The sequence below is a fragment of the Merops nubicus genome, unplaced genomic scaffold (assembly GCF_000691845.1).
Source record: "Merops nubicus isolate BGI_N331 unplaced genomic scaffold, ASM69184v1 scaffold38420, whole genome shotgun sequence".
Classification (NCBI taxonomy): Eukaryota; Metazoa; Chordata; class Aves; order Coraciiformes; family Meropidae; genus Merops; species Merops nubicus.
This window is the reverse complement of record NW_008584221.1, coordinates 1-21,736: the sequence shown is the minus strand read 5'-3', so window position 1 is coordinate 21,736 and position 21,736 is coordinate 1. Positions and strand designations below refer to the sequence as shown.

Below are 21,736 nucleotides of genomic sequence, written 5' to 3'. Positions count from 1 at the left end.
GAGAATTTTGCATTGTTTTTCTATTGTTTAGTGAAATTTTTATGCTATAGATTTTTACTGTTTTTCTTATTAACATAAATAAATTGTCATTAAATGGAGATGTCTGGGGGCAGATTTGTTGTCACTCGTATGTGGGATTGCTATTTTCTATGCCTGTGCTTTGAGGCTGAAAAAAATAGTGATCTAAATGTTTAATGAAAGATTAAATTTTCTGGATGACAGATGCTGGTTTTTGAGAGTTTTTTTTTAATTTCTAGTAATGGATAATAAGAAACTCTGATTGCTTCTCTTTTCTTTGTAGATGGACTAAGCCTGTGTATGTTCCTGTTACATAGATAAAATAGGAAATAAAAAATAGCCAAGCCCAAATCAAAGCTTTAAGTCAGGAGGTCAGAAATCCCTATCTTGATGAATGTCTTGACTTGTAAGTGAATTGAAAACTCTTATCACTTGTGAGGGATTTTTAAAACTATATTGTAGATTTTTCTTTAAGAAAATTTTACTTAAATTTCCATTGTTCTCAACTATTTGCTGTATGCTATGAGATTATTTAATAATCTTATTAAGAATTAAAAATACCTGAATATTTCTTTGCAATCTGATACCAGCATCAAAGAAAAATTTTTAAAAGAGTGATGATACTAAAGCTATATACTTGGTAAGAATAAATAGTGTGAAATAACTGTTTCTGAAGCACATCCAGAAATGGAGCTGGTTTGTAAGACAGGCATCTTCTGTTAGTCTCTCCCAGCCTTGGAGAGATGTGCCTTGGTCTGACTGAGCACATCATTAAAGATAACAGTTAGTTACAGTTACAGAATGGAAGGAATGATAAATACTTGTCACTAACAACACATCATTGGGCACTACCTCTAGCTGCAGTAACTTCTCTATTAATTTCATAAACTGCATCTTGGCAAATGCTACATTCTGAAAATATTTCCATTCACATATTACAACGGTTTCATTTTGTTCTGTATTGTTGATAATTTACTTTCAAAATAAGGACAGGAAGATGTTTGTACTTCAGTCTTTGATAATAAGTATTTTTCACATGGAGAAAGTAAGTAATTTTTCTGCTTCTCCCTCCCCATGTCTATATACTTCTTAGGCCAGGAGGGGATGTTCTGGGTTGACAGTGCTCTACTAAAAAGTAAGCAGCAGGTGGTGCTGCAAAGTTTATAGTCAAACTTAGTCAGACATCGGGGAGGGGGGGGGAAAAAGAGTAGGTAGTTCAGAACGGTAAACACAGTACTTCAGCAAGCTTTTCAAGGCTTCCTTACAAAAATACCTGGGAATAAAATAGGGTCAAAGAACACAAATTACAATCTCTGTGTGGGCTTCATTTGAGTAATGGCAAATGTAGAGAGATGTTTTCTACTGTAATTTAAATATTGCTTGACTTAGCAGTAGGTTGCCCAGATGATTCTGAGTATGCTTTAGACAAAAAAGCTGGTTGTTGAAGGAAATAAACTGGGAAATGTAACTGACTGCAATATAGCTATTATGTTTTTGTGTTTTGTTGATTTAAACATTCTATATTTAGGCAGTGCAGACAGCAGTTTCAGGTAGGTGTTCTCAGCTCTGCAATTTTGCTGTATTTGAATGTAGAAAAGTTGAGCTATCTCTTCCCTGTGGCGTGTATTCTCAAGGTTGAAGAAAGAAGTACTTTGGAAAGCAAGAAAATGATATTCGGATTCCTTGCTGTTATTTGGCATGAGGACATATGTTGTTCTGCTGCCTGAATTCACATAACAACCACTTTTCCAAGTGGGTAAGATATCACAGAATTATAGCCCAGACATGCCTCTTGCTGGCCTGCCTCCCCTGAGCCATGGTGGCACCCAGCTCCAGCAATGGAAATCACTGCTCTTGTTATGTTCTGCATCCAGAGCTGTGGTGGGATTCCTCTTCAGCCAAAAAAGGGCAAGAGGAGATGAAAAGCATTGTCTACTTATTTTATCTTCCTCTGAAATTGAGGCAGTATCAGCAAAAGAAAGTTGATATGGAAGCATAAGAGGGAACCTGAGCATGTCAGAAAGTGTTTCCATGTGACCTTTCTCCAGCTAATTGACCATGCTTTTTGCATTTATCCATTTGTTTGTCTATTGATTTAAATTCCTGATTTGTTATCATTCTGGTGTCAGCTGGTTCTGGGAGCATTTATCTGTGTAACAGATAATTTCAGTTAAATATTACTTCTACTGTAATATAAGTAGTGTGGAATAACTCTTTCTGAAGCAAGTCCAGAAATGGAGCTGATTTGTAAGACAGTTTTCTTCTTTCTGTTAGTCTCTCCCAGCTGTGGGATAGATGGGGATTTTGCTCAGAATTTTATTGCCATTGCTGGACCTCTACCCAGCCAGTTAAATAGATTGCATCTGCAAGACCAAGCCCTACCCAAAGAAGATCAGGGCCCTGCTGTGGCTGAAGCCCAGAGCCACCTATGCCAACAAGATCTTGCAGCCTCTGGGCTGCCCCGGTACTTTTCCCGCCTTCGTGGGACTGGGGTGACACATTACAAAGTCTTCCTGCCCTGGGCACATGTCCTTCCAAAGGGGGATGCCAGGAGGCCAGATGAAGCTCAAGTGTGGTGCTACCAGGAGCTGCTCAAGACCCTGGTTGCTGCAGGCCTCAGGCCAGTTGTAGTTCTGCATCACCAGCACATCCCTGATGCCGTGGCCATGCAGGCCATGGGCAGGAGAGCCAGCACATTTGTTGACCTTTTTGTGGAGTATGCAGAGTTCAGCTTCCGTGTTTTTGGGAACATGGTCAACGTGTGGCTCACCTTCAGCGACCTCCCAGAGGTCCTTAGAAGCCTTCCTTATGATGACCCCCAGCACCAAGCCCAGGCCATAGCTGCTGCTCATGAAAGAACTTACACCATCTACCACCAGAAACACTCATCAGCAGGTAAGGAGAAGGGAGAGGGATTTTTTTTGATGTGACTTTTTAACAAATATTTTGTTATGGGATTAAATGGCAGCAGCTACATGCAATCTCTGTGTGTGAATTTACTGTCAGTGCCCTCAGAATTACACAGAAATCCTTGAGTAACAGGTTCCTTCAAATCCCTTAATTTGATAATGGTTTTATAATTTTCTGATAATTGCATTTTAGGTGAAATGATAGCCAAAATAGTTGGGGATAATATATGTGTATGTGTGCATATTTTTATTTGATCTTTAAAACATCAGGGAAGCATCAAATAGTCTCCAGTGAATTTGAGCAGCAGAAATACTTCTGTATGCTTTTTCTTTAAAGGCTCTTGTTGGTGTGCTCTTAATCTAAAGACCAGCAGATGCCCCCAGTGAGCTGTAGCCTCATCCTGTTCATACACTGAACCTTAAATGTGTCATGTAACAGAAGTGGGACTGAGACTTAGTCAGAATCTGACCAGTCATCTCATTTTCAAAGCCTTATTACTTATTTCAGTGATACTGAAAACCAGTAGTCTCCTGTGAGTTGATAATAGTGTGAGGGAGTCTGAAGTGTCCTTTGTTTGACTTTCCTCATTGCAGACACAGGGATTTTTAAGTAGTTAAATCTTACCTCTACCTGTGTTACACAGAGCAAAATTTAATCTCTTTTATGATTGGTACCAAGGATTTTCTAAGCAGCTGTTCCCTTGGGGCTGCCTTCTTTAGGCATGGAATTTGTCTGTCCCAGGCAGACAACCCATAGAGCTGGCTCAGTCCTGGTTTTTTCAGATTTTTAATTAAATTTATTTATTTTTAATTCCTGCATTTGTCAGAAATACTTTGCAATACCATTCACACTTTAGAAGTTGCCCAGCTTCCCTCCCACATAATCTGCCCTCCCAGATTCCTGCCATCCCAGCATCTCAGCAGCATCTGGCACAGAATGGATTTAAACAAATAATCAGTGTAGAACCACACAAAGCCATGAAAGTAAAAGATATTACTTACAATTATGCACAGAGTGGAAGGGCACCCACTGGCAGGTGTGTTCAGATCCACCTTCCTGCAAGCAACAGTGCTAAGACGTTGATGAGCACTCATGATTAGATGAGATTTAGTTAACTGCTTTTGAATTTCAACCTCCTTGAATTCTGTTGAAATCATAGTGAGTATTCTGGAACTGGCTACCTAGGGCTCTGGTTGATGTTCCATGTCTTCAAAATTTTCCAACTGATTTTAAAATAACTGCAGTGAAATGGAATTTTTAGTTTGTCTTTACCATACTACCAATAGACAGCCTCTTCTTTTTTCCCCAAGGTGGAAAGCTGTCCATTGCTCTAGGAATGGATCATGTTTTGGGTAGTGCTTCATCAGAATTGCTGTCAGTTTCTCTCCAGGTAACCCTTTAGTAGAAATTATTTCCAAATTTATATAAATTTGATTCAATTTAACTTGATTTTTATGTACAGGATCAAGTGACTCGTTGCAAGTTGAAGTTAAATAAAATTTTAGCCAGTTGACCAATTGATCAATTTGGTAAATTTTACTTATTTGATTAGTCCAATCATGTGAAGTTCACTGGTTTTAAAAATTACTTCTTCATCCTTTCTTGGCTAGTAATCACTGATTAAAATATATGGAAACATATTTGCTCTTATAATTGGCATTTTTATCAATACATGTGCTTAAATGACAAGGTGTCTGCAAAAAGTGTACGTGTTATTTTCTTTGCAAATCTACTCAATGCACTGCCAAAGAAACAGGTGCTTCATTTTAAATAACTGCTATTTTAAAAAAATCTTATTTTGATGTTAAAAAAATGAGCTGTGATAAAAGTGTTCTATCTAGTTGCATGGGGCTGGCACAACATGAGGAGAACATAATCTCTGCATCCTTTCTGTAAAGACCAAACCCTCTGTTAGTAGATGCCTTCACTTTGAGGATGTTAATGTAGGATATAATGAACAAATGGGCTTTTTTTTTGAGTCACAATCCTCTGAAATTTAGTGATAGTGTAAGCAATGCCATAGGCATGACATTTCAAGGATATAAGCCAGGTGTGGTTTATAGGGAAAGGAATGATGTTGTATTAGGTGAACTGACTAAACTAGAAGAAAACTTTGGACTTAAACAGAAAGCTTATCACTGTTCTTCCAGCTTCATCAGCTGGTTTAATAGAATACAATCTATTCCCTTGAGCTTAATAACTTGTAGTGGGATAACGCTTGTAGTTTGGAATGATTATTGATAAGACCTACCTGAAGCACAGAGGTGCAAAGGTTTCTCTGTCTGATTAATCACAGACAACTTCAGCTGTATTAATTAAAAAATCAACTTTAAATTGTTAAAATTAAATTCATAAAGTGCTCCTAGAATTTCATTTAGCTGCTTAATTTTTACTTTGTTTAGAAGGAGAGATAGAAAATGTATCTTTCCACACTGTATACAGTTTGTACTCATATTGTTCAGGGCTTTCATATAGCTACATGGCTTTTTACTCCAGCAACATATCTTTGTCAAACATTTCACAGTTTCACACATTTTTAATGTAACAGCTGTAAAAAATACGTTTTATGTCAGGATGCTTCTTCTCCTTTTCTTGTCTCCAGGATTCAGTAGACTTTCTCTCTCTCAGCCTTCAGTACTGTTGTGGAAATGAAAGAGATTTTTACAAGAAACTGAGTGAATTCCAGGTAACATGGCGCACAGTGTTAAAATTATAGCAACAGACCATAAATAGAGGGGGAATTTCATGTTTCCTGATGCATGTCTAAACAGTTTTGATTTGCTGTGAGAGCTGGGACAAGAGCTACAGTAGGAAACAGGTGCATAGTGCTCACAGTCCTCTGGTGTTGCTCAGACTTAAAAACAGGTGTTTGAAAGTGCTCGGAAGGGTCATCTTGGTCAGTGCTCATTATTGGTGCATTAACAGCTGGAATGGCATAATTCTTTTATCCAGGACTGAAAAACCTTCTCTTTCACATCTTAAGTCTTTGCTATGCTGTTAGGCTAATACCTTTACACAAAAAGACACTCTTTTATTCTAGCATGGGTTCTGCAATGGCACCACCAAACTTCACTGCTCCTCATCTGCAGAGGCAGTGCTAGAAAGGTGACTGAGGGTGAGTTTGTGGAAGGATTAGATCACATGGCAGCAGTAATGTCAGTGGTGCTACAGGCTAGTACCTGATCTTAAACCTCTGGTAGAACTGCATTCTTAAAATATGTGAGATGAGAGTCATCCAGCAACTGAGGAGTAGAATAATGAGCTACCCATTGTCACGAATGAGCATTGGGCTTTTTTGGATCAGGGAAAAATAGTGGTTGCTGTTTAATGTTTATTTATGAATTTAACTTCAAAGAACCCTGTCGCTGTTTCTTAGTCTTCTAGGTATTTCCTATTCTGTGTTAGAAGCAAGAAATGCCAAGAGTGTGGTTTTACTAGCTGGCTGATGCTTCTTTCATACAAGTCTCTGACGTCTGGTTTTGCAGAATGTCTGGAAGGACATGGAGATCCTGCTTTTTAGTCTAAAGTTCCTTGATTGTGGTTCCATGGAAGAGAATCCTTTCATACCAGTAGCTGCCATTGTCACAGGTGAGTGACATATTTCAAGAAGGAGGTTTTTATAGCTAAGGTCTGCATGGCAGTTTATAAGGGACATTCAAAACTATCCAGTCCAGACTGCTGCTATCAGATGAAATAACTTTATAGTTTCTTTCATAGCCTTCTTGGAAAACTAAGAGTGAATGGTGAGTGGAGGGAGGGGAAGCAAAGAATCTTCCCCAAAGCTTTTCATTGTTTTCATCAGCCTCAATCTGTACTAGGTGAGGTTTAGATTGGACATTAGGAAAAACTTCTTCACTGAAAAGGTTGTGAAGTGTTGGGGAACACGCTGCCCAGGGAAGTGGTGGAGTCACCATCTCTGGAGGAATTAAAAAGACATGTAGAGGAGGTGCTGAGGGACATGGTTTAGTGGTGGACTTGGCAGTGTTTGGTTTATGGTTGGACTTGATGATCTTAAAGATCTTTTGCAATCTAAATGCTTTTGTGATCATTTTTTTAACATAAAATTGTAAATATGTAATAAAACCCCAACATACTTGATCTGAGAAAGCTAGCTATTAGTTATGAAAAGCAACTTGATTCTAAAGGTGTAATTGTGTGTGCCAGTAGTGTCATGCAGTCTGTGGCATCTAAGCTGTGACTAAGTTTATCACTTGCCATTTGTTTGTTTTCAGCTATTAATAAAGAAAAGACATGTACAATTGGCTATGATGTGAATGAGTTCTTGGACTTCTCATCATCTCTTATTTTAAGGTACAGTTTTTGTCCCTTAAATCAGCTACTACAATAAAATAGCATCCTCTAGAAACCTGTGTGTGGCCAGAAACAAGACAACTGTAGTGGTAAAGTTTGCTCTTAGCTGCTGAAAGTATTGGAAAGGAGTGTCCTGCTGAGGCCCATCTCTTGCTGTCCCAGGCAATCCTCTATCCTACTATTACAGGCAATGTAATCCTCTCCCATGCTTTCATCCTTGGTTACCCAGGTTGCACCTTCAAGCCAATAGTGACCAAGTATGTTTTCCAAGCCTTCTGCTCTTTTCAAGAGGAAAATAGTGTTAAATAAGTAAATAAATATATTAGAGGCTTTCCTAGGGGAGAAGCCAGTTGTGCCTACAGAAATGTAGAAGTCATTGTGCAGGGAGATACTAAGGACTACAGCAGCAGGACTAAGGAGTTTTAGCTTATCCCATAGAAGCTCAGGAGAGCAGTAGTAGCGTGTGAAAATGCTCCACACTGCAAGGATTTTATCTGCATGTAGCTGTAATCAATTGTGAGAGTCTACCTGTAAGGAAATGCATTAGATAGACAGCTCTTGAGCTCTGCAGTTAGTTCATTGCAGTGCACCTTCATCTGCTAGCTGGATGGCAAAAGTTTGGATTGATCAGATGACAAAGGAACTATACCCTAAGAGGCTTATGTCAGCTGAATGGAAAGCAAATGATTTTTATCCTCCATGTTTCCAAGTTCTATGGCACCTTGCAGATTGTAACTTCTTTTTATTCTATTTCCAGCAAAACAGCTATTCTCAAGGAGAACCCAGATGCTGTTCTTGCCCCTCGCTCCTCCTATCAAACAGTTTGGGAAATGTTTGCTAAACAGTCCGAAGTGGAGAGAGATTCTTTTCTGCAAGATGTTTTCCCAGGTGGTTTCCTCTGGGGCACATCCACAGGTGCCTTCAACATTGAAGGAGCTTGGGCAGAGGATGGGAAAGGAGAGAGCATCTGGGATCAGTTTGGGCATGCAGGTCATTTCCACATGAACCAAACAGCAGACGTGGCATGTGACAGCTACTATAAAACCAGCTATGACATTTACCTACTCAGGGGTCTTCATCCCCAACTGTACAAATTTTCTCTCTCTTGGCCTAGAATTTTCCCTGCTGGCACCAACGAGACCATCAACTCCAAGGGTGTTGGTCATTACAACCAATTAATTAACCAGTTGCTAGACTCTAACATTGAGCCCATGGTGACTCTGTTCCACTGGGACCTCCCACAGGCTCTTCAGGTTCTTGGTGGTTGGCAAAACAACAGTATCATAGATGCTTTTGTAAACTATGCAGACTTCTGCTTTGCCACTTTTGGGGATCGGGTCAAGTTGTGGGTTACTTTCCACGAGCCTTGGGTTATCAGCTACGCTGGCTATGGCACCGGAGAGCATCCTCCAGGAATCACTGACCCGGGAGCAGCATCTTACAAGGTAGGGACACAGCAATAACTGGGATCCTGCAGCTGCCATTGTTGGGTTCTTTTGCTGTAATGGTTCTGTACTTCCAACTATGTTCCAGCCTAAAGTGAGACAATTATTTGCTGGTTGGATTTATGATACTTAAAAAAAAAAAAAATGGGGGGGGGAGTTTTTAAGGGGTGCTAGAAATCTTAGTTTAGTTTTAGTTTTCTATTCTGAAAGATGGTGTTGATGGATAGCCAAGTTCTACTGAGTCCAAAACCTGCTGCACTCTGGCTGTGATTGTATTGCCAAGGTTTATTCTTTTGGGTGGTGACGACATTCTCAGATGGCAACAATCTCAGTGCACAAGAGTTCTTGTGCAAAGCAGTGACACACACACTCTTCTGCTTTCTGCCCTCAGGTGGCTCACACAATTCTCAAGGCTCACGCCAAGGTCTGGCACCTGTATGATGACAAATATCGCTCTCAGCAGCTGGGAAAGGTGGGGCTGGTGCTGAACTCTGACTGGGCTGAACCCAAGACTCCAAGCAGCCCTGAGGATGTGAGGGCATCTGAGAGGTACCTGCAGTTCATGCTTGGCTGGTTTGCTCACCCTGTGTTTGTTAACGGTGATTACCCAGATATCCTGAAGGCTCAGATCCAGGAAACCAACCAGCAGTGCTCCACAACTGTTGCACAGCTGCCTCTGTTCACAGAAGAGGAGAAGTCCTGGGTGAAAGGCACTGCGGATTTTTTTGGTCTTTCCCATTACACTTCCCGCCTGGTCAGTGCTGTGACTAACAGGACCTGCACCTCGAGCTACGAGAGCATTGGGAACTTCTCCTTGCATGTAGACCCTTCTTGGCCACAGGCTGCCTCTTCTTGGGTCCATGTGGTCCCTTGGGGGTTAAGAAGGCTGCTGAACTTTGTGTCCCAGGAATATACGGGGACAAAGATCCCCATTTACATCGCAGGAAGTGGTGTGCCAACAGAAGACACAGGGGACCTTATTAATGACACTCTGCGAGTGGGTTACTTCCAACGCTACATCAATGAGGCTCTGAAAGGTAGGGAGACATTTTAGATTTTTTTTTTTTTTTTTAAATAATGACAACTAGTTATTCTATCACTTCCATGGTGGTTAACTTTAAAACATCAGCGCTTGCATAATGGTATGAGGTCAGCTGCCTCTTGTAGATGTATTGTGACCTCCTATACTTCAGCCTATCTGTTCTCCATCTCTGGAACTCTCCATTCTCTTTAGGTATGGGAATAGGTCTTTTATATATGCAGATAATTGTAGCCTGGACCCTAATGCCAGCTGCTCTGTGAGAACAGTGTTTCTGTAATTCAGCTGCCCTGAAGATGACTTGCCTCCAGGCAGGCTTTTGCCTACAGAGATCTCATAGACCAGGACAGAATGATGTCTGTACTGATTAAGCAGATCTAACTGACAGCATCCTGTACCATTTCAGATTACAATTTTTAGAGAGATATTTGTTATCTCAGTGGTTTTGAGCAAGATTCAGGATATACTTGTATCTTTTCAAACTGTGCATCAACTGGCATCAAAATAATATTGGTGACTAAAGTTCTGGAGAGGTATAGAGATTTGAGATTTCAAACAGATTTGACTGATGCTCTCTTGAGATACACAGATCAGTACAGAGTCAGGAAAACTGTATTAAATATGCTGTATTAAATAGGTTGGTGATCACTGTACAGCTTTTGATCTTCTTGACCTAGTTCTCAGCATCTTGGGAGAAGTGTTAAAAGAGCTGCAGAAAACACAATTTAACATTGCTGTTATGTCTCAGCAGAAGTAAAGGAGATGGACTGCATATAATAAAACTTTTCTGGCACAAGACAGATTTATTGCTGTTTTGTAGGCAATGTGAGGAAGGATGCTGGACGTGCCTCTGCTGGTATTGGAAAGGCTGTTCTGCTAAAAGAAACTGCTGTGCTCAGGGAAGATAGGCAAGCACTAAATACAGACAGTGTTTAACTGTAGTGTTACAACTAACAGTGCACCACCTAACTAAATTGAATAATTGTGCTTGAAAACAAGAACAAGGAGAAAGGCATACCAGTACCATGAGTGTCCTGTACTCAAACATCTCTCAAAGAGTGTTTCTTTACTCCTGCATTTTCGTCACGAAGCATTTGACCAGCTCCTGTTACAGCACTGACTGCTTTTCTTGCCAGATACCCTAATTGTTTGGGGCTCTTTTTCTTTTTTTTTGACTAAAATACTATTTGTAGATGTTTGGCTTGTCAGACTGTTACCCTCAGTTGTGGTGGTGATGTTGTGCTGTGCTGTGTTCAGAAAATGTCCAAATGAGTAACCATGTCTCGTGCTGTTTCTGTGGCAGCGGTGAAGCTAGACGCAGTAGATGTTCGGTCATATGTTGCCCGATCCCTGGTTGATGGCTTTGAAGGCCCAGTGGGATACAGCTTAAAATTTGGGCTGCATCACGTGAATTTTGAAGATAGCAACAGACCAAGGACTCCGAAGGCATCTGCTTATTTCTATTCCGGTGTTATTGACAAAAATGGTTTCCCACCCAAAGCCTCAGACAGATCTTCTCCACCAATGGTGTTTGACCTACCCATGCTATCAAAGTTGCCGAATTTACCCGCGTCAGAAGTTCCCTCCAAGGCAAAGGTTGTCTGGCAGAAGTTTTCTTCTCAAACAGACTTTGAAAGGGACATGTACTTTTATGGGACATTCCCAGAGGACTTTACGTGGGGTGTGTCTTCTTCTGCCTACCAAATAGAGGGAGGTTGGGATGCTGATGGCAAAGGACCCAGCATTTGGGATAACTTCACCCATGTTCCAGGGAATATAAAGAATGGTGATACTGGAGATACAGCTTGTGGTAGTTACAACAAGGTGGAGGAAGACATTTACCTGCTGAGAGCCCTAGGGGTAAAGAACTATCGTTTCTCCCTGTCCTGGTCCCGAATTTTCCCCAGCGGAAGGAACAACTCAATAAACAGCCCTGGAGTTGACTACTATAACCGGCTCATCGACGGGCTGGTCGCAAACAACATCACTCCAGTCGTCACCCTCTACCACTGGGACCTGCCACAAGCACTCCAGGACATTGGTGGCTGGGAGAGCCACGCACTGATTGACCTGTTTGATAGCTTTGCAGACTTCTGTTTCCAGACCTTTGGGGACAGAGTGAAGTTCTGGATTACGTTCAATGAACCCCAAGTCATTGCCTGGGTTGGCTATGGCACTGGGTCATTCCCACCCAAGGTCAGCGACCCTGGCACTGCTCCCTACAGGGTTGCCCACATCTTACTGAAAGCTCATGCCAGGGTCTACCACACATACGATGACAAATACAGAGCGAGCCAGGGAGGGGTCATAGCTCTGTGTCCCAACATCGACTGGGTTGAGCCGAAGACACCAAGCGACCCCAGGGACATAGAAGCTGCAGACAGGTACCTGCAGTTTTTGGTGGGGTGGTTTACACACCCGATTTTCAAGAACGGGGACTACCCCGACGTCATGAAGTGGAAGGTTGGGAACAGGAGCGAGCTCCAGAACCTGCCATCGTCTCGCCTGCCAGTTTTCACGGCCGAGGAGCAGGAATACATCAGGGGCACAGCAGATGTTTTCTGCTTCAACACCTACACCTCCAAAATTGTAACCCATGCGACGACGCGGTTGAAGCCCTTCTCTTATGAGTATGACCAGGAAATTTTAACAAAGGTTGACAGCTCCTGGCCTTCCTCAGCCATTACTGGCCATAGGGCTGTGGCTTGGGGGCTGAGGAGGCTACTGAACTGGATCAAAGAAGAATATGAAAATCCCCCAATATACATCATGGAGAATGGAGTGGGGATAAAGACCAAATCGGATGTTGACGACAATAGCAGGATATTTTACTACAAAACTTACATTGATGAAGCTTTGAAAGGTACCAGTGTTTGCTTTGGTTCTGTCGGTGTTGTGTGTCTCCTCTCTAGATTTCTGGTTGCTTTATTCCTTTGCAGAGTAGTTTTTAAAAGTGACTGAGATCAATCTTTAAATATTCTGAACACAATATAAACATAGCATTTCTTTTTATGAGTTCCTTTGCATGGGTGTTTGCACTTTGCATCCTTCAATTGTGGAGTCTTTTAATGATCTTGGCTGCCAAGTGCCAGCTTTACGAAGCCAGAAGTGTGTTCTGTGCTTCCATGTGAAGTCCTTGTGGCTCATTTAGTGTGTGATTATACCACTGACGCTTCTCCATTTGTTTCTGGTCTTTCAGCTTACAAGTTGGACGGTGTTAATCTGAGAGGATACAATGCTTGGTCTTTTATGGATAGCTTTGAATGGTTGAATGGTTATGATCCCAGATTTGGATTGCACCAGGTTGATTTTGACAATCCCAACAGGCCAAGAACCCCAAAGCGCTCTGCTGTGTACTACGCAGAAATCATCCGCAATAATGGCATCCCACTGCCAAAAGAAGATGAGTTTTTATATGGAGAGTTTCCAAAGAACTTTTGGTGGAGTGTAGCAACTGCAGCATATCAGGTTAGGAAACCAAGACGGACTCTTAAAGTATCTGTGGAGAGTTAATTCATTTTGGATAAGACACCTACAGCTTTTGTGACGTGAGGTTTTACTGTAATTGAGTATTAGTGTAAGAACTGATGCAAAAGCGGGGGGGAGCTCGGAGATATTTAAGGGCATGGTTATACCACACGCATTGAGACAGCAGCACGGGTTTCACAAGAGCCAGCCAACGTGGAGCAGCAGGTGAACTGAAGCAATGCCACTTCTGTGACATCGTACTTTGCTAGTACATCTTGCCTTGAGGCCCAAGAGGTCTTACTGGTTTGGTGCAGCAAAAACATTGCTAGTTCTAGACTTAAGCCGATAAGTCAAAATATTGTGTGATGCCACAAAGACTAACAGGTTGAATTCTTTGCTAGGCCAAGACCTAAATTTGGGGTTTGCTAACGATCCCCCACTCTCTCTTCAATTACAGATTGAGGGAGGATGGAGAGCAGATGGGAAAGGACTTAGCATTTGGGACAAATTTTCTCACACTCACTTGAAAATCAGCAATGATGACACTGGAGATGTAGCTTGTGACAGCTACCACAAGATCGAGGAGGATGTGGAAATGCTGAAGAGGCTCAATGTGTCTCACTATCGCTTTTCAATCTCCTGGTCCCGTGTCCTCCCAGATGGGACCACCAGATACATCAATGAAATGGGACTGAACTACTATGAAAGGCTCATTGATGCTCTTCTGGCAGCTAACATTATGCCTCAGGTAACTGAAAAATAGCAAAACTCCAAGTCTGATGCTCACACGTGTGTGCTTCCATCCACACCCACCTTCACAGAGAAAGGGTTTTCTATTGTGTTCTGCAAGAAAACCATTTTTTGGGTTTTGCATAAGCAAATGAATCAAGAATATAGTGATATGTTAGAAATTACTACCCAGGAAGATCACAGTAACCTTATTGTTTGCTGTTTGAAATATACCTTCTCGTCCCTCATGTCCTTGGAAGTGGATTCCACAAGGACTGAGGTGAGGCCAAGCAACCTGTAACTGCCATGGTCCTCCTTGCCTTTCTTGGAGATGGGTGAAACATCATTCTTTTCCCCAGAACCAGTAAGCTCCACTGATGATAGTCTGTGGAGTTTATTGTGAAAAAAGCAGTGATAGTTTGTCACATCTAATGGACAGTGGCCTCACCACTGCATCACTCAGCTCTTTCAGCACTGTTGAGTGAGTCTGACCTGTCCCCATAGCCTTGGACACCTGCGGTCTCTGTCTGCCGGTCCCTGCTGCTTCCCCATTGCTGCTGTTGCTGCTGTCCCCAGGCCACACTGGTACACACAGGGAGCAGCCACGGCTGCACCAGACACTGCACACAGGTGTGAACACCAGCCTGGGGCAGTCCAGTAACAGCTTCACAAGCACCAGGGCGTGCCTGAGCACACCTGTGCCTTCGTGGCATTGCTCTAGACTGGTCCGACATGTACCAGTCCAAAGAGGGGTCCTCCTGTATTTCATCTGAGTCAGTGCAGGCACAGCAGGTCCCCACTGATGAGGTCTTGTTGTCACAAGGCCATGCTGGGTTTTGGTAAAGGCTTCATCTTCACCATCAGACAGTCCCTAGAGTTCAAGTCATTTCTCTGTGTCCTAAGGAAACTGAAAACACTGGCAAAAAAAGGTATTTTGCTTGAGTGTAGGAGTGATTGCTACAAACTAAGACATCGTTAGGAACAGGTGGGTGCAGATCAAAGCTCAGTGTGTTTATGTTCACGGGTGCAGCTGGGTTACTGTCCTGTTTCCAAAAGGCAGAGTGACTTACTGAGTCCTTTCTTGTGCTGTCCCCACAGGTGACTCTTTATCATTGGGACCTCCCACAGGCACTGCAGAACATCGGTGGGTGGGAGAATGAAACTATAGTTCAGAGGTTTAAGGAGTATGCTGAGGTCCTTTTCCAGAGACTGGGAGATAAAGTGAAATTTTGGATAACCCTCAATGAACCCTACAACACTGCCTATCTCGGCTATGGCGTGGGCGCAGCTGCTCCAGGTGAGACTGCTGGGAGTAACCTTGGAGCATTCACAGCACTGCAGGCACAACTCTGGTTTATGCTGCAGCAGGGTTGATGGGAGGGGCCTGCAAAGGAGAGCAAGGAAGATGTGCAGGCTGGGGGTTTGGACTCCTGTGGTGTGGTGAACAGGTCCTTCTTTCACTTCACCTGTCATCCCCAACACCCATTCTCCTTCCTCACTGATCCACTCTTCCTCTACAATCTCCAGATTGCTGTCTGGAGCAGACCCTATTTCCAGACCAGCTCCAGGAACTGGGAAGGGTGATGGCTGGAGGGGGGTCAAGCTGTGCTGTAGGGTAGAAGCACGTGGTGACAGCAGCCAGTTGCCGGGGCTGGCAGCCCAGCAGGGACAGAGAGCTGAACCAGCACACGTCCCACCACAGGAGGAGGAGAAGGGGGCAGTGTGGGGTCCCACACCTGCTCACTGCAGCTGCAACCTCGGCTGGCTCTGCCACCTCAGCCCACGGCACCATGTGCTGCACATTCAGTCATTTACCAGCAGGCAGTCCTGGGTGTCCTGAGTGTTAACTTGGGAAGCAGCTGATGAGAAGCTGGGAACTGCTGCTCCTCTGCCTGTGCTGTCCATGTCTCTGCAGGTGTCTCCATCCGGCCAGGGCGAGCCCCCTATGTGGTGGCACACAACTTAATAAAGGCCCATGCAGAAGCCTGGCACCTCTACAATGAGACCTACCGGGCAAAACAAGGAGGATTAATCTCTATCACCATCAACTCTGACTGGGCAGAACCGAGGAACCCCCACAAACAGGCTGACATCGATGCTGCCAGACAATACTTGCAGGTAGAATCACCTGGTCATAGCTCTCCCTGCTGCCCCTGGGTTTGTTCATGGTGGCACCCCCTCTCTGGGTGCTGGAGACAACCAGAGCCCAGCTCAGCATCTCACTGAAAGAAAAGAATGAGCCAGATGCATCACTGCAAGGAAATGTATCACCCTCTTCTGGTGCCTGATCAAGCATGCAACAGAAATGAGACAAAATATGGTTGCAGTGGCAAAAGCTTATTAACTTTCCTGCCATTATATGGGCATCCCTGGGCACCTCCGTGTGCCCGCTAATTGTAAACTCAGGCACCACCTATAAAGCAGCACATGAAAGAGAAATGGTTAAATGCCTTGTTTTGATATGCAATTTATCCTTTTCCCTTATTTGACTTAGTTTCTCCTAGGTTGGTTTGCTCATCCCATTTTCAAGACTGGTGATTACAATGAAGTGATGAAGAGGAGGATTCGGGAGCGCAGCCTGGCGCAGGGGCTGGGCCAGTCCCGGTAAGAGCCCGGGCACACGCCAGCTTTGTCCTGGCTGTGCTGGAACCTGCTTCCCTGCTAGGAGTGCTGAAGTTCAATGATTCTGTGGCAGTGTCACTGTAAAAATCCCACAGTATCCTCTCAGAAAAACTATAATGTACGTTTTGCTTGCTCCCTGTCCTTACCTCTCCTGCAAATTTGCTGATATTACTCATCTTTGGGGTAATAAGTTGGCAGCTCAGCGTGGTACAGTAAATGCTCTGCATTAGACACACTGTGTTACTTGACAACCATGGTCAATGTGTTTTAATATTTCTTACAACTGTGCTACACTTGAGCACCGACAACTCATTGGTCCCTCTGAATTACAGTTCTTATTTTATTCTTCATGTTATTGTGGTAGCAATGCTCCATCATGAATGGTTTTCCTCTTCTCTCCCTTTCTAGGCACATAAGAGGAAAGCACTTTTTCCCCCTCTTCACTTTAATAACAATGTAATGGGGTGTATTAGCTCTGGGGCTATTCCTGGTCATTCCTCTCTGCAAATGTGACAGACCACTTGTTTTTGAAATGCAGGGGATGGTGGAAGAATTGGTGTGTACTTGGCAGCAAAGGCAAGTCTCTTTAAGATTTGAGTTTTGGTTTTTATGTGCCCAAACCACTCACACACATCTGCAGGCACATGGGCAGGTTATTTCTTCTCTGGTGGCTGCTGCAATCAATGAGAGAGCAAAGTCACACGTGTTGCTTTGAGAGATAATGTGCCCAAGCATCTCAGTCTGGGGAAGAAGTCCTGTCCTCTCTCTGGGACAGAGAGGCTGCAAACTCCTAAGCATCACCAAGGTGCCACTGGCTGCATTTTCAGCAAGGGTTACCTTGGGACCTAATTGCCAGGAGAATTTCCTTTGCGGAGAATTTTCTCCCTCTTCTTGCTAAAAGAAGGATGAAACCTCACACCTTGTTCCAGGGCACCCTGGATGTCCCTGACTCCTTTTCTTACTCTGTGTAGGGCTGCAGATCCCAAATGGGAATGTTCTTCTCTGGGGAGGCCTCACTTTTGAGGGAACCAAGCACTTTGGGATTAAATGGTCAAGTCCATACACAGAGCCTCGTTCCCAGTTTCTCCTGGGTTTTCCTGTGTTTCTCCTCAAGGATCATGGTACCTGCCCTTGTGCTTGTGCTGGTAGCAGGGCTGACAGCATTACACGTGGAGTGTGTTCAAAGTGTGGATCTTGGGGAGAAAACTCAGAAGTTTTTATTGTTTCAGAAGCCAGAGTTTGAGAGGCAGTGCTGCATTAGCCTTTGCCATGACCCACCAAGTACTACTACTGCCACCCAGAAGAGAGCTCTCCTGCTGCTGTGAAGCACACCTTAGCTCAGATGGCTGGCTGCACCTTCAGTGTGTGCAAGCCGGAGTAGAGTGTTTTGACAGCTCCCCTGCACAGGGACAGGACCCCCTCGATGTCACTGGCTGCCAGGAGACACCATTTCATGCTTCCCTCTGCCAGAGCTAGTCCTGCTCTTGCAGGATGGTGGGCTGAGACAGGTCACTCACAAACACTTCAGCTCTGGGTCTCCATAGGGGTGTGGTGAGCACATCACAACCAGAATGATTGTTGCTGCTTCCTCCCAAGACATTCCTGACGGGGCAAACACTTTCTTGTCTTGTGAAGCAGGATAACAGTCAAACTTCTTGTCTGACCATGAGCATGACCTTTAGCCATCAGGTGTCTCTTCTTCCACGCAAAGGTTTGTTTCTCTCTTGGAGAACATTAGAGCAGGCAGCATGAATTGCATAGTCAGCAAAAGATGAGTTGATACAGGAGGACTGGGGAGAGGTAGAAGCAAAAGAAGAGGAAATCCTGAAAAGAGTTACATTTTGAGGGGCTAACACTTTTCTCTGTTTTCTATTGCAGACTTCCAGAATTTACTGAAAGTGAAAAGCAAAGAATTAAAGGCACATATGATTACTTTGGTCTGAATCATTATACTACAGTTTTAACATACAACATAAACTATCCTGCTGGTGTTCTGTCGTACGACTCTGACAGGTAAGAGGTGAATGTCACTCATTGGTCAGTAAAATACACACCCCTGGAGCCTTGGCCAACTAAGCCATGTAAACTGCTAGTGCATAAAGCTGTGAGACAGGTATTTTAAACTGTTATAACCAATACTAGGGGAAAGATCCCCAAACATTACCTGTGCTGCTGTTGTTTTTGTACAAGTCCAGCAACAGCCCTTTTTTTACAGACCTGATGATAAACATGAATGTTTAAAACAGAACAAAGAAAATGTGAGGCCCTGCTAAAGGAAGGAATCTTCACTTGTGTGTCTCCCAATGGTTTTGGATCAGCTGTAAGCAGGATTTATTGTATTTCCTGCCCCCAGGCTGCAGTTTGAGCTGCTAGATTATCCTGGTTCATGGACACGGCTCTGTTTCCTGTTAAACAGTTGTTAGTTCCCTCACCACACTGGGTAAATGTGAGGTCAAAGTCTGAATAGCTAAATCACTTACTTCATGGTTAAGTATACAGAAGTCAAAACTTTTATTGAGATACCAATTTCTTTACTCAGCTTCAAAGGGTAAAAAATAGGACCTTACTAGTTTTTCTGATGAGAATTAAAGCAATGGTGGGACCACACACCGAGGTGAACATAAGCTGTTGTCCAAAATGTTTCCACAGAGACTATATGAAATTATTATAACTTCTCTGTGCTGCTGCGTTGCAGCCCCTGTGGTTTAGCCCCAGAGAAGGACACTGGGCTCAGGCTTGCAAGGCCTGGACTTAGGTATAAATGGGCATTTTTGTGCTCAAGCACTGCGTTCTAGATTGAACAGCAGAAACACTGTCAATAGAACAAAGATTTGGAGCTAACATCATATCCTCAGCTATAGTTGATTTAAGTAGAATATGTAATGCAAAGCCTGAGAAGGGTTTTCTAGGGCCTTGTGAGCACCAGCACCACCTCATTCTGTGCTTTCACCAGCTTGCCACAGGTCCCCTCTGGTTCAGGTTTCTGCAGAGCTCAGCACCCTATTTCTCAGCCCTGCAGCAATGAGGTGCCAGGGACACGGGACCGCTCCCTCGAGCAGTGTGTCTTCCTCCACAGGGGCGTAGCTTCAGTAACTGACCGAAGCTGGCTGAACTCTGGTTCCCTCTGGCTAAAGGTGACGCCCTTTGGCTTCCGAAAGCTTCTGAGATGGATAAAGGAGGAGTACAACAACCCTCCCATTTACGTGACTGAAAATGGGATCTCAGAAAGGGGAGCCCTGGACTTCAATGACACGTGGCGAACACATTACTACCGGAGCTACATTAACGAAGCACTGAAAGGTACAGATCATGATTTAAATCTGATCATCAGACTCTCTAGAGTGCAGCAGTGTCTCACCACAAAACTGAGGTGTATGAAGCAACCTGCAAGTTGCCCGTTCACATGGGTTTATGCTGTTGCCATTTCTGAGATTCGAAATTTCTGAGTTTCAGCAGAAACTGGCCCCAGATAGCCACAACTTGGCAGGGAAAGGAGAGCTAAAGATAGAGCAAACCCTGGGTTTGGGAGGGTAACTGCAGCTTCTTTGTATAGCTGGTACTACTACTTGATGAATACTTGTTTCAACTTCTAGTTTGTCTACTCCTTTATCTAAAAACTACATCTTTATATAAAAACATCTTTCAGAAAAAAAAACAACAGGCACCAAACCAACCCCAAACTGGTTTTACTTACAGCAGTGGTCAAGCAACATCAGGGAAGGGCTTTTTTTTTGTTTGCTTGGGATCTGCTGGCCAGAAGTTCAGAAAGTGCTTTTTTATTGCCTTTCAGCAGTGAGCCCCACAAGCATTTGTTTAAACACTGTTTGCATGTTGATGACTTTCCTTTTCTGTTCCTAAACCTTTGTTTATAGGGCAAAAAGTTTGATTTCTGGAGCAGAGGAAAGCAGCCTGCAACACTGGCAGGCTGACTGAGCTATGCTGGTTGCTCGTTAGCAACTAGCCAGCTGAGCTACCTCAGAGCAACTGACCTAGGGCAACACGTGGGAGAGGTGGGAATGGGAAGACAGCAAAACCAATGAGGCCAAGGTGGCAATAACCCAGCTGCACTCAGCCCCCTGCTGCTGCATGGCACCCTGGCGCTGCTGGCCTAGCAGTGGCACCTCCTGTCACCTGGCTGCACAGTGACCTGTTCCTTCTGTTCCTGGTGACAGCCGCTGTGCTCGATGGCATTGACTTACGAGGCTACACGGCCTGGACACTGATGGACAACTTTGAGTGGGCGATGGGCTTTGATGAAAGGTTCGGGTTCTACCACGTGAATTTCACAGACCCCAGCTTGCCGCGGCGCCCCAAGGCCTCTGCCAGGCATTACTCACAGATCATAAAGTGCAACGGGTTTCCAGACCCAGCAACGGGCCCACATCCCTGTCTGGAGCCAGAGCCTGAAGGTAAGTGATGTGGCAAATTCTGTATATGTGTGTGCATCCAATTCTAATCCTTTAGAGTCTAACCTGGTTTCCATAATTTACAGTCTTTAAAGCCACTCCCATTTTCTGCAGTATTCTTTAAAGGGCTCCAGTAGAGCATTAATCATTAGTCTTGTTACAACTGAAGACATTCTTGGGGATTTAGGTCACTTCTGGATGCAAAACCAGACCAATGACTAAGTTTGTGCCATAGCGTGATACATGCCTGTCTCCAAAATGCAGCAAAAAAGTTTGTCCATTCTACTCCTCTCTAACAGAAATACCCAGGATGTTTTCCAAACCACACCCATTCAGTATCCCCACACCATGTGTTCTAAACAGTTGAGTACTTTATAGAAATCAGTGTTTTGGGTGAGCCTCTGGAAATATTTTGTCATTTGTTTTCCAAGCTGGAGTGCATTGAACAGCAGCCATTGTTAGCGTGGGGTCTGGGGGATGACCAGAGCTGCCAGGGAACACTCACCTCTCCTGGCACCTCCAGAATGGCGCTGTCGGCCTCAGCTGGGCCTCCATTCCCAGCTAGCGCCGCGTCAGGCGGTCGCTGCTCTCGCAGAACCGCAGCTGAAGAGTGGCCACATGGAAAGCACTGGGAGGCGGGAGGCAGCCCCGCACCCCGGGGAGGGGTGACCCCGGCTCTGTACTGACGCTCTCCTCCGTGTCCCCCGGGCAGTGCCACCACCAGAGAGGGCGCCGGGCCCGGCCGACAGCGTGCGGTTCCTGGGGCTGGCGCTGACGGCGCGGGGCGC

At 44.1% G+C, this 21,736-nt stretch overlaps 1 protein-coding gene across 1 annotated transcript; it reads left to right on the top strand.

The window, feature by feature from the left end:
* Positions 1-2,252: 2,252 nt before the first annotated feature.
* Positions 2,253-21,725, top strand: LCT (lactase; the record flags this gene model as incomplete). The annotated part of the gene is made up of 18 exons (XM_008943465.1): positions 2,253-2,913; positions 4,239-4,318; positions 5,531-5,614; positions 6,414-6,516; positions 7,161-7,239; positions 7,636-7,679; positions 8,005-8,684; positions 9,076-9,721; positions 11,027-12,586; positions 12,923-13,191; positions 13,649-13,939; positions 15,019-15,217; positions 15,836-16,038; positions 16,415-16,524; positions 18,421-18,555; positions 19,619-19,842; positions 20,715-20,951; positions 21,661-21,725. Coding segments are annotated over exons 1-18 (5,670 nt in total), but the record flags the coding sequence as incomplete, so codon positions are not given.
* Between the last annotated feature and the right edge of the window lie 11 nt (positions 21,726-21,736).